The sequence below is a fragment of the Dendropsophus ebraccatus genome, chromosome 4 (genome assembly GCF_027789765.1).
Source record: "Dendropsophus ebraccatus isolate aDenEbr1 chromosome 4, aDenEbr1.pat, whole genome shotgun sequence".
In the NCBI taxonomy this organism is placed as follows: domain Eukaryota; kingdom Metazoa; phylum Chordata; class Amphibia; order Anura; family Hylidae; genus Dendropsophus; species Dendropsophus ebraccatus.
The window spans coordinates 138,018,531-138,030,910 of NC_091457.1; the positions used below are offsets into that span (position 1 = coordinate 138,018,531).

At 43.4% G+C, this 12,380-nt stretch overlaps 2 protein-coding genes across 2 annotated transcripts in view; one reads left to right on the forward strand and one right to left on the reverse strand.

Annotated features, from left to right (window-relative positions):
- KCTD17 (potassium channel tetramerization domain containing 17) overlaps positions 1-12,380 on the reverse strand; it is a 232,002-nt gene that overhangs the window by 119,572 nt on the left and 100,050 nt on the right. The window lies entirely within an intron of this gene.
- Positions 1-12,380, forward strand: part of LOC138789339 (interleukin-2 receptor subunit beta-like) — a 30,916-nt gene that overhangs the window by 8,688 nt on the left and 9,848 nt on the right. Inside the window, exon 3 of the mRNA XM_069967945.1 lies at positions 7,319-7,433. Within this exon, the coding sequence (XP_069824046.1) occupies positions 7,319-7,433 (115 nt within the window). The remainder of the gene's footprint in view (positions 1-7,318; positions 7,434-12,380) is intronic.

Here is a 12,380-nt window from a genome sequence, read left to right on the forward strand (position 1 = left end):
CTCACTCCGTAGGGCGGGACTAACTGCTAACCCAAAGAAATGTGCCATAGGGTTAGAGGAGGCCCGATACTTAGGCTATGTCATTGGGCGCGGAGTCATCAAACCCCAGGTGAATAAGGTAGAGGCGATACAGGGTTGGCCAAGGCCTGTCACTATCCGGCAAGTAAAATCGTTCCTGGGTTTGGTGGGATATTATATGAGGTTTATTCCCCATTTCGCTATTTTGGCAGCTCCATTGACAGGGCTCTTGAAGGGACATAAGTCAGTGATGGTACGCTGGAATGACCAAGCTGAAAAGGCTTTTTCAGCTTTGAAGTCTGCTTTGTTTGGGTCACCAGTCCTGGTGACACCTGACTTCAAAAGGAAGTTTGTAGTACAGACCGATGCCTCTGAAGTGGGCCTCGGGGCTGTACTGTCTCAGGAGGTTAACGGGGAAGAACATCCCGTTGGATTCCTGAGTCGCAAGCTTACCCCAGCCGAAACCAGGTACAGTATAGTGGAGAGGGAATGCCTAGCCATCAAGTGGGCACTGGAGTCTCTCCGTTATTACCTGTTGGGGAGGAATTTTCATCTGGTGACTGACCATTCACCTCTCAAGTGGATGAGCCAGGCGAAGGAGAGGAACGCTCGGGTCACCAGATGGTTCTTGTCACTACAGAACTTCAAGTTCACGGTAGAACACAGAGCAGGCCGACTACAAGGGAATGCAGATGCTCTGTCCCGAGTGCATTGTTTGGCAAGTGTTCACCCCTTCAAGGTTGAACAAAGGGGGGGGGGGGGGTATGTGACATAGTCCGGGGGTTGTTGCTGGATGGGAGGTATTTTCCTCTCAGCTTGTCTTGCTCTGAGGAATGCAAAGAGCTAGGTTCAAGGACTGGACTGGAGTTATCAAGCCATTCCAGGTTTTTAGGCATTTCCCAACATACAAAGCTGAGCTGGGAGTGAGGGCAGAGAGATGTGGTGTGTGCTTAAGTCTGGAGTACACCTATGCGGTCTGTCTAGGAGGACTGGTTGGACTGTGTTCAGACACATGGACTGTGTACAAGGCAGCTGCTGCTGTAAGGTCTGAACCAACACTTAGAACTTCTGTTACTGCTTTAAAGGCCAAGCTGGAACTGCACTTATGTGTGATGGCAGCATGAAGGTAATGCTGGATTTTTGTTCCATTTGTTTTTGTAGTGTGAATAAACACTAAGATTTGAACTGTGAATTGCCTGTTTTCCTCTGTCTGCGACCGCTACCTAGCTATACCTGAGCAACTCCCCTACAATACCTTATGTTATAGATATAGTTACGGAGATGGGAATACCCCTTTAATGAGACTGTAAAATCCAGAAGGTAGTGGCAGATATTGTTCTCACACCTAGAAGTAGAACCATCATCAAGTTAAAGTTGTTGTATGGTACCATAGAAAGTTATTACTTATCTCGTTCCCAGCACCTCCACTGTCATCTTGGTGCCAACGTAGTCCAATATTTTTCCACCTGCTTAAGAGGGTGGACTGTTTTGGGTGGCACAGCTGCTGCAAAACCTCAAAAGATTATGCCGGATTACCAACATTGGGTAGTCATTGACCATTTGGCAGGGGCAACTAGAACATCCTTCATGAAGTAGGGGAGAAAGATATTAGATTGTGTTGTGTACTTACCAGCTGCTGTATGTCCTGCTGAAAGAAATTTCTTCCAGTCTGATACAGTGCTGCCACCACTGTCCATGTTAGGAAAGGTTTTCTATGGGGATTTGCTGCTACTCTGGACAGTTCCTGACATGGACAGTCGTGGCAGCAGAGAGCACGGTTTCATACTCAAAACAATACACAACTTTATGCAGGACATACAGCAGCTGATAAGTACTGTAAGACTTGATATTTTTAAATAGATGTAGATTACAAACCTATATAACTTTCTGACACCAGTTGATTTAAAAATTATTTCTTTCCCACCGGAGTACCCCGTTAAACATATCCATATTTGTGAGGCCTTTTGCTTAGAAGCTTTTCTAAAAATAATTTCATTTCAGAAAAAGTTTGGTGTAAAAACCACTAGATCTGAGTGCACTGACACTGTAGGCATATGAGTAAACCGCAGAGTCCTATAAACAGCAGCCATTGATCGGCAATGATAGAAGATGGCCAGACGAACCTTAGCCTGAAGCATAGAGCTGTGCATTCTATAATTGTTACTCATGGCGGTTTCACACAGCATATAGAGTGCACAGAAGCTCACTGGTTCTCACACATCTGTAGACTGGGGGTTGTGGTAATGAGGTCCACCATCACCATCACAGTCCGGCAGCAGGCCTGATCCCCCAGCAGTTCTTATTTCCCACCCGGGGAAAACACTTGTGGTCACAGCCCAGCAGGATAGTGGTCAGAGAACAGCGTCAGATGTCTCGGCAGCATATGAGCTTAGCAAACTTTTGGTCGAGAGTTTCACACCGACTGGAGGTGACTCCTCTAAGGCCCAGTATTTGACTGAGCCTTCTTAAAGGGGTACTCCAGTGGGGAAAAAATCTTTCAAATAAACTGGTGCCAGAAAGTGTCAGAGATTTGTAATTTACTTCTATTTAAAAATATCCACTCTTCCAGTACTTATCAGCTTCTGTATGTCCTGCAGAAAGTGGTGTATTCTTTACCATCTGGTGAGCAGGAGAGATTTTCTATGGGAGTTTGTTACTGCTCTGGACAGTTCCTGACATGGACAGAGGAGGCAGCAGAGAGCACTGTGCCAGGCTGGAAAAAATAAACTTAAGACTTAAAGGAGTAGACCAGCGAATAATTTTATCAAAGTATTGTATTGCCCCCCCCCCCCCAAAAAAAAAAGTTATAGAAATACCAATATACACTTATTATGAGAAATGCTTATAAAGTGCTTTTTTTTCCCTGGATAAAATGGTGATGTCACTTCCTGGATAACATGGTGATGTCACTTCCTGGATAACATGGTGATGTCACTTCCTGGATAACATGGTGATGTCACTTCCTGGATAACATGGTGATGTCACTTCCTGGATAACATGGTGATGTCACTTCCTGGATAACATGGTGATGTCACTTTCTGGATAACATGGTGATGTCACTTCCTGGATAAAATGGTGATGTCACGACCCGACTCCCAGAGCTGTGTGGGCTGTGGCTGCTGGAGAGGATGATGACAGAGGGATGCCCAGTGCTGAGTGTCCCTCCAGTGCCCTGTGTCCCTCAGTGTCCCCCTGCCATCATCCTCTCCAGCAGCCACAGCCCGCACAGCTCTGGGAGTCGGGTCGTGACATCACCATTTTAGCCAGGAAGTGACATCACCATGTTATCCAGGAAGTGACATCACCATTTTATCCAGGAAGTGAAGCCTTGATGCAGTAGTAAGTGCAGGGAAAAAAGCCCTTTATAAGCATTTCCCATAATAAGTGTATATTGGGGATTTGTATAACTTTTGGGGGGCAATACAATACTTTAATAAAAAATTTCACTGGACTTCTCCTTTAAGATTGTTGAAGTACATTACAAATCTCTAGCACTTTCTGACACTTGTTGATTTGAAAGTCTTTTTTTTCTGGAGTTCCCCTCTAAAGCAAGTTTGTCATCAGTACTGAGTCAAGTTGTCTGACTGAATCAGAAGATACAGTAACACCTCCCTCCCTGACCTCTGCACTCGGCTGTCAGCAGTCGTGTCTGAACAGAAGAGAAGGCAACAGGACAGGGCTAGCACTGCTTTAGTCCTGGTGCCAGCTTCCCCTCCTCTTGCTGCCTCCATGTGGCATCCAGCTTCCTAACTTTACACCTGTACTGTCTCCAAAACGCTCATCCTGCAGCATGAGAAATCTGTCCAATCGTCTCATCAATCTCAGCCATTCCATTCCTTGACTCCCTTGTGCCCCATCGGCAGCCTCTTCCATCTCCAGCTCCCATCTGCATCTCTGCATGGCTCTTTATTTGTAGTCGGCCCACTCTAGGAGTGTATAAAGTGGCCAATGGCACTTGTCTCAGCCAATCCATGTTCTTCTAGGAGCAGCAGGGTTTCCTACCAGTCCATGTGGTTTCTACCACACTCTTCTCCACCTCCTTTCTCAAGACTTTTTATCTAGCTGATGCAACAGGGCCATCTAGTGGCAGCAGGAGAAATGTGCACTGTATGATGTACAGCAGTAAAGGGGGAAAGGGGAGAATACCTCTATAATACTCAGTCCAATGGTGCATGCTAATTCTGTGTGAAATTCAATGCATAGAAGTCTCCAGTACAGTATTCTCTGATCTATTTTTTGCAAGAGGTGTCACATATTACAACAGGGATATTATATATATATATAAAGGAAGATGGCTGCCTGTCCCCAGCTCTGCTGCATTGGTTGCAATAGAAAGTAGTGTGAAAATGGGACCAGGAGGGAAGCAGTGTCAATGATTTTATGTTTTTCTGCCAAACTTCACCTTTAAATCATTCATGGATTTTAAATCAGATAAGTTAAGTGTTAAAACTCACTGATTTATTTGCATGCAGAATAATTCAATGCAAAAACTGACTAATGTAAGCTAAGCAATCCTCTATCTGCATCTACATCTCACTCAGCTGCCAATGTGAAATACCTAAGTGAGACTGATATGAAAGCTGTATAGTGCCACCTAGTGGAAGGCTTACACCTAGCAGGCAGGGACTGCAGGAACCATGCTAGCAGTTAGCAGCTAGTTTGTCATGTCTTCTGGAAGGACACCATTTGTTCATTTAATGATAATGATAATATAATAAGTAGTTCAGGATGAGTATAACAAACAGGAAACAAGCAGATTCAGTAAGCCTATTAATAAACACTTATTCCCAGGTTAAAAAAAGTAAAAGTTCAGATTTAGGGCAAAAGTAGGGACTGTCGCTTCAAAATAGGGACAATGACACCATGCAGGATTCATAGGAAGAGCCTTTAACCTTAAAATGAAAATAAAAATAAAAATAATAATCGTAAATGTCGTAAATTTTCTAATTTCTTATTCATATCAACCAACTCTATTGTCTTTCCTTCTCAGCTGCCTGTAGAAGAGTTCTGGCATTATATCACAGGTTATGTGGTTTACTAATAAGAATGATAGCGTCTATGTGATCTGTGCAAACTTATGGCAGGGACATAGCTAAGTAAGGCTTGCAGGGCATTTGTATGTCAAAAATCTTTTTCTTTCAAATCAACTGGTTTAAAAGCTATATAGATTTGTAATTTACTTCTATTTAGAAATCTGCAGTCTTCCAGTACTTATCAGCTGCTGTATGTTCTGCAGAAAGTGTTTGGTTTTTTTTCTTCTTTTTTTTAGTCTCACACAGTGCTCTCTGCTGCCACCTCTGTCTGAGACAGGAACTGTCCACAGCAGGAGCAAATTTCCATATAAAAACCTGCTCTGGACAGTTCCTGTCTCCAACATAGGTGTCAGCAGAGAGTGCTGTGTCAGACTGAAAAGAAAGCTCCACTTTCTGCAGGACATACAGCAGCTGATAAGTACTGGAAAACTTGAGATTTTTAAATAGAAGTAAATTACAAATCTATATAACTTGCTGAAACCAGTTGATTTGAAAGAAAAATATTTTCGCCAGAGTACTCCTGTAAGAGATTGCATGGTGTATAGAAACCAATTATCAGGCAAGGTCTTATTCACACATCCTGCAAAGTTGATCAACCTATTGTCCGTTGATTTATATCGGGCTACTCGCATAGTTCGTTCTATTGTGGATCTGCAATTCATACCCCAAAAAATAGGACATGCAGATTGTGACTTCAGCATGAATTACCAATAGAAGTCTATGGGATCCGTGTTTGTTTTTTTGCGGACATCACATTAATCCGTGTACAAAGGTATGCAAATTAGCTCCAGAAGGAAGAATACTCTATTAAAGGAAATTAAAAGTGGAGGATTACAATAAATGGTGAAGTTAGAATCAGATCATGACCTCTGCACAGGTCACAGAGCATGCCTAGAAAACTCTCCCATACAAATGAGCTTTGTCCTGTGGCTTTGTCCATGGGGACTTGTGATATTAGTTCTGAGTGTTATATAGTAAGCTGCTGTTTATTCTCCAATATCAAAACATTCGAGTAACAAAATACAGAACTATCATAAGACTCACAAAAGCCGAACCAAATAAAAGAAACCAGTCACGCGTCTCTGCATCAGAGGAACCTGTTCATTCCCTTGATTTAAAGTGTTTAGTATCTCTCTTCATCCGCTCCACCACAGACACAACTGTGCAGAGAAATCAATAACATAAAAAACCTTCCCTTTCTTGTCCGGCAGACATTGCGCCGGGCTTCACCGGCTTTCAAGCTTCCGCAATAATAGAGGTTTATAACCCTTTAGAAGATGTTTCCGTCTGTTTTGTAATGTGCTCTCAATCCATTTACTGTGTTATGTAGGAAATAGTAGGACTTCAGAACCGTACTGGTAAATGTGCCGCTGTTAGGTTGGTAAGAGTTGGCGTAAAGGGCAGATCATGGCCGGGTTATGGCGTCAACACAAAGGGCAATTGTCTCAGGTCTTCTGCGATCTTGTACAGACCAATTCATAGCTCACCCTCCTCCCCTGCGGCTCATCAAACACCTACATCGTGATGCTAGCTGCGCTATTATGTAGCACTGAAAACTCTATTATATAAGTATTCCTTCATGTTATTGTGAGGATATTGTAAACTACGGTTTGTGGCAATATATAAGCTAAGCACTAAGTTCAATTTAACTTAAAGGGGTACTCCAGCAAAATCATGTTCCTTTTAAATCAATGGATGCCGGAAAGCTATATAGATTTCTAATTTACTTCTATTTAAAAATCTCAAGTCTTCCAGTACTTATCAGCTGCTGTATGCCCTTCCGGAAGTGGTATATTCTTTCCTGAGTCCATAACAGGAACTGTCCAAAGTAGTAACAAATCTGCATAGTAAGAAAACCTCTCCTGTTCTAGACAGTTCCTGACATGGACAGGGGTGGGTGCAGAGAGCACTGTATCAGATTGAAAAGATTACACCACTTCCTGCAGGACATACAGCAGCTGATAAGTACTGGAAGACTTGTTATTTTCAAAAAGAAGTATATTAGAAATCTATATAACTTTCTGGCTCCAGAAAAAAAAAGAAGGCTCCATAGTCTTACCATACAGTCTATCCTCTGCAGTGAGACAAGAAAAGAATGGCTTAGCCAAGTACTTTCCCCAATATGTTCTATTAAGTGATGGGTGTTTGAACACCCACGACCCAAGTTTTTTTTAATGACAATGCCCATTCAGATATTTATGACTACTGTAAAAGTGAATTGTGTCATACAACGTATGTGAATCCTTTTTCTTTTTCTCTTCCTTCAGCTCACCTGGACTGCACATATAACTCCTGGACTCTCCTGTCCTGTTCATGGGATGTAGACAGCAACTTTACGTCTAGCCCATGCTACATATCGGCTACTCTCACGGATGACAAAGGGTGAGTTCACCGATTTAATGGTGGTGAGGGGTAGATCTTCTTGGCCTGCCTTGGACACACCACTGGAAATGATACTGAATTAACTTTACCATAGGCCCCGGGCTGTTCACCAAGCCTGCCCCCCCCCCCCCATTCCACTGTAACTATGGCAGCACTAGCGTGGTGGTCATACTGCAGGACAGATAATGTCATATTGCCCTGATTTGTGCAAAATAGTAGTAAAAAAGCAGCGATATTTTGAAAATCATGGCAGAACTGTAGCCAGGAGAGAATACACCAGTAAAAGTCTTTTTGGGTGGCCATGGGCCCCCCAGAAGCTCAGGGCCCCAGGCCGAGATATAGCCGGACCCTGCAATGTTGTGACTTGACGCCAGTGACGGTTGGGCACACACGTATGGTGGCACACCTGCTTTTACTTTTAAGGGCCAGTTACACCTTGTTCCGCTGTGGTCAGTGACCTGGCGGTATGCTACGGGGTCCCTTGGGTTAAGATCACGGTGGGCCAGAGTGGTTTAGGGACCCTCCCGCACTATTGGTTCCTCCACCCACAGAAAGGGTAAATGTCCCAAGGATGAGGTGTACACTGTGTTGGTGTTAGGCGAGGAATCACAGAGTCTCTTTATCATAAATAATCTCTTATTTACTTGCGAAGTACTGAGGTGCAGCAGAATATATAACTGTGCTTTGACAGGATATGTTTCTCTTCAGAAAACACTTGATAATACACTCGGTAGGAGACTTGGTAATAAAAGATCCAGATCTGTGATAGGAGTATAGTGAAGGGTATAGTCGTGCTGACTAGGTTGCATGTTAAGAGATACAAACAATTAGAGGATGTCATGAGAGTCCCAACCCAAGTAGTACTGTGCTCTGCCTGGATGTTGGAGGATGAGGTAGAAGAATACTTGAGGAGAAGAAGAAGAAGAGAATACTTGTAATACTGTGTATTGACCTTTGGGTCTTTGCACCACCTTATGCCCACCAGTGTCAGAGGATCCGTCCTATGAGGGTGACACAAGCCCCAGACCCTGTTACCTGGAATGAGTGGACTGCTGAGGATTCCCTGCTGACAACTGTGCTGCGAGATAGAGTTCCTAGGCTTTTAGCGACTTTGCTCTTTCAGGATCAGTTCCTAGCTGCTTTGGCTTTCTTGTGGATACTGTCCTGCACTGTGACTCCTAGTCCTCGGCGTGGGTTAAGATAATCTCTGACTTGTCCTCTCCTGTAAGAGCTTAACACTGCATAGTGTTTGTGTATGGTAAACTGAGGAGAAACTGTTAGCTGTGTCTTGTCTTGCTTCCTACCCATATGGGGATCTGACTAAGACTGACTTCGAAGGCAGGGGACCTGGCAGAGGGCCAGGTCCCAGAGAGGACCACTGTAGAGAGCTTTCTAGCTTACGTCCTTCCTCTACAATGTCTGACACAAAGGACCTTCACACTTGTGACTTCCTATCTCCAGCGTATCTAAAGGGTGCTGTGAGTGGGTGAGGAGTGCGCAAGAAGAAGTAGTGAGAGATGATAGGACAGAAGAAGAAGTGACTCCTATGGGTTCACAGATCCATGTGACACACAAATAAACAATAACCCTTTCCATTTTTTCAGCTGTGCAGCGTCTAAATACACACATCTGTAACAGTGACATCTAGTGGCAAAACTTTATCACTTACTTCATCACCACTAACAATAAGTACAGGCTTTTACGAGGGGTGTAACCCATAGCAACACCAGTGGTGGGACACCACACGTGCAATAGACTGGGAGGGAGTATTTCTCAACAATGGATGGAGTCATTCTTAACATTACCCTAATAAGATGCTGGGGGTGCAGCCTTTATGGAACTCACTCATTATACAACCCTTAGGCAACCTGGAATCAACGGACATAGGCCAACCTCATCCAGTCTTCTCCTATGTAGATGTATACTGTTTACCTATTTACTCCATTACCAGTGATATCAGTTAAATGAATTTTATGCTGGCAATATCTATTTTTATTCTATGAGTGGAGGGACTGGCTGATGTAACATGTGATAATGTGCTTAAACAATAGACACATAGGTGGCTGTCCTTGAAAGTGCTGAAAAGTATTGCTTATCATTGTGGGCGAGACTGGGTAATGGACCTCTTTATGTTGGCAGACGTCAAAGTGCTGCACTTACGTGTAATGTGTGTGGGTGTTCTCTGCTCTCTCCATGTAATAATAACTGCTGACAGGAATAATGCCACAGATTATTCACCACGCCAATGTTACAACCATTCAGCCATGAAATGTTTTCGTCCACAGTGTGTTTTGGAGGTCAACTCAGCCACGTGCGTGTACTATATATACTGCCCTATAGTATTCATTGAACTTCATATTCTATTTTGAAGGGTATTCCGGCATTTAAAAAAAAAATAGACATTGCTTAGGTTATAGAAAAATAGAAAAAATATATGCGTACTTACCAGTCCCCCACAACCCCCTTTTGGCTTCATTCAATCCTGTATACTTTTCTCTAGGCAAGAGCTCAGAGCAGGATCTGCTCATTCAGCCAGTCGCTGACTGTAGCAGTGTCCCATCCCGGCCAGTGATTGGCTAAGCGGACAGGTCCTGCTCCAAGCTCTTGTTTTGAAAGCAAAAAGAAGAAGCTGCGGGGAATCGGGGGTGAGTAAGTATAGTTTTGGGGTTTTTTTTTGTTTTTTTTGGGAGGGGGTTCTTATGGACGCAGGAGTGTCTGCATTTATTTAAACAATGCAATACCCCTTTAGGGTAGAAACATACATACTGTAACCGTAGCAGATTTCACACTGCAAGTTTGCAGTGAAATCCACTGCGGATACCAAACTGTCAGTTTCAATGTGATTCCATACTCGCAGTGGGATTGTCATCCCACTGCGAGTAAGTAAATGCCGGCAACCTTAACCCCCTGCCGCCCGGAACATACTGGTCTGCGCTCCAGCCACATCTGAGGCTCCCGGTCCCCGTAGGTCCTGCGCAGCCAATGAGTGACTGTGGCGTGGCCATGCACTGACTGGATGCCGGAGATCTACAGCTGAAGTGCGGACCAGGTAAATTATGGGCCGGCCGGCGGGTTAAGGGGGCCGGCATTGACATACGGAATTGAATCATATTGAACGTGACTGGTATCCGCAGTGGATTTAGCTGCGAACTCCGCTGTGGCTGCGGTATGTGATGTGTGAATCTAGCCTTAGGGTGTCTTCATACGTACAGGATCTGCAGCAGATTTAGTGCTGTGTTCAGTTATTTAGATCAAATCTGCTGTAGAATCACTGCGGAACTGCACCATCAAATCCGCTGTGATACGGTACGAGTGAAGCTACCCTTAAGTAGTATTATATAAGAAAATAAATCGAATCAAATAAGATACTTATATCTTTTATCCTTAAAAGTTGAGAAACGCTACAACTTCACCGTCAACATCTAAAATGTTGAGTGTCAAAGCTCTACCGGGAATCCTCACAAAGAGGATCCACTGACTCCAATGTATAGACTATACTTCACACCTTAAATTATGTTACTGAGCAACTGATGACAAAGATGACAAGTCAAATGGTGGAGTTTGGTGCTTATTAGTTTCAGTTCTGTTTATGACAATAAGAAGAGTGTCATGTTGATGGTCACCATTACTTATCTCTTAACAGGAAGCCCTATAAGACCCAGCTAAGCAGGGGTGACTGCCCCATTTGTTGTAACACATGGATGATAATCATCCCCCATTTTTTCCTTATTTTAGTAGTTGCTGGCAGCAGGTTTGGGTTCATGCTGATAAATAGATTTATGAAGGACTTCAGTTGTATCTGGATTTTGCTGCGGCTTGTGCCTCCTCAAGATTAGTTTAGTTACCATTTACTTCTGTGCAGGGGCTGGATAGATCAATTTGCCATGGAGTCTGTCTGTGCACTCTTGCCTTGTTGTTAAAGGGGTTGTCGAGCGAAAATCTTTTTCTTTCAAATCAACTGGTGTCAGAAAGTTATATAGATTTGTAATTTATTTCTATTAAAAAATCTCAAGTCTTTCCATACTTATTACCTGCTGTATGTCCTGCAGGAAATGTTTTATTTTCAGTCTGACACAGTGCTCTCTGCTGACATCTCTGGCCGAGACAGGAACTGTCCAGAGCAGGATAGGTTTTCTATGGGGATTCATAGAAAACCAAGACAGAGTTCCTGTCTTGGCCAGAGATGGCAGCAGAGATCACTGTGTCAGACTGAAAATAAAACATTTCATGCATGACATATAGCAGCTTATGTATGAGTATGGGAAGACTTGAAATTTTCTAAAAGAAGTAAATTACAAATCTATAAAACTTTCTGACACCAGTTGATTTGAAAGAAAAAGATTTTCGACAACTGGACAACCCCTTTAAGTGTAGCCAGCTCCCAGTTTGCAACCACATGCCTGCTGCTAGTTTGCTCTTGTTTCTGGATGGTTGTATTGGCCAGCATATATGCTTCTCACATGTTACTGGTTTACATGAATCAGTTTGTACTAGTACAAGTAGTCATCGTGCAAATCCGTCTGCAACAACCAACTTTGGCCAGTGGCTTCCTGAAAGCAGGTGTCATGCAATTTGTACTTAGAAAGGTTGTGAAAACCAGACAAATGGGTTTGTGGTTTTGCGTGACTCAGTTTGCACGACTGATTAGTAATGTCAGCCATAAACTCTGCACTTAGGTGGCATCTCAGCAGTCTGATGTTCTGTATGTACTGTATGTTATAGCTTACAACTAAGTTCATGGAAGAATAAAACAATGGCATGTCAAGAATGAGACCCTGGACGGTTAGATTTCTGGTAACAGTTGGGGCTCACCTTCCAAATCTCACTTCTGCGCTGTGCATATGAATAGTGCTCAAATGCAAGATTTGGAAACGGGGCTCAGCTTTTAGCGGACAGCAGTAAAAGAGATCGGAGGGCAGGCAAAGAGGTGTTGACTATTTACACAAG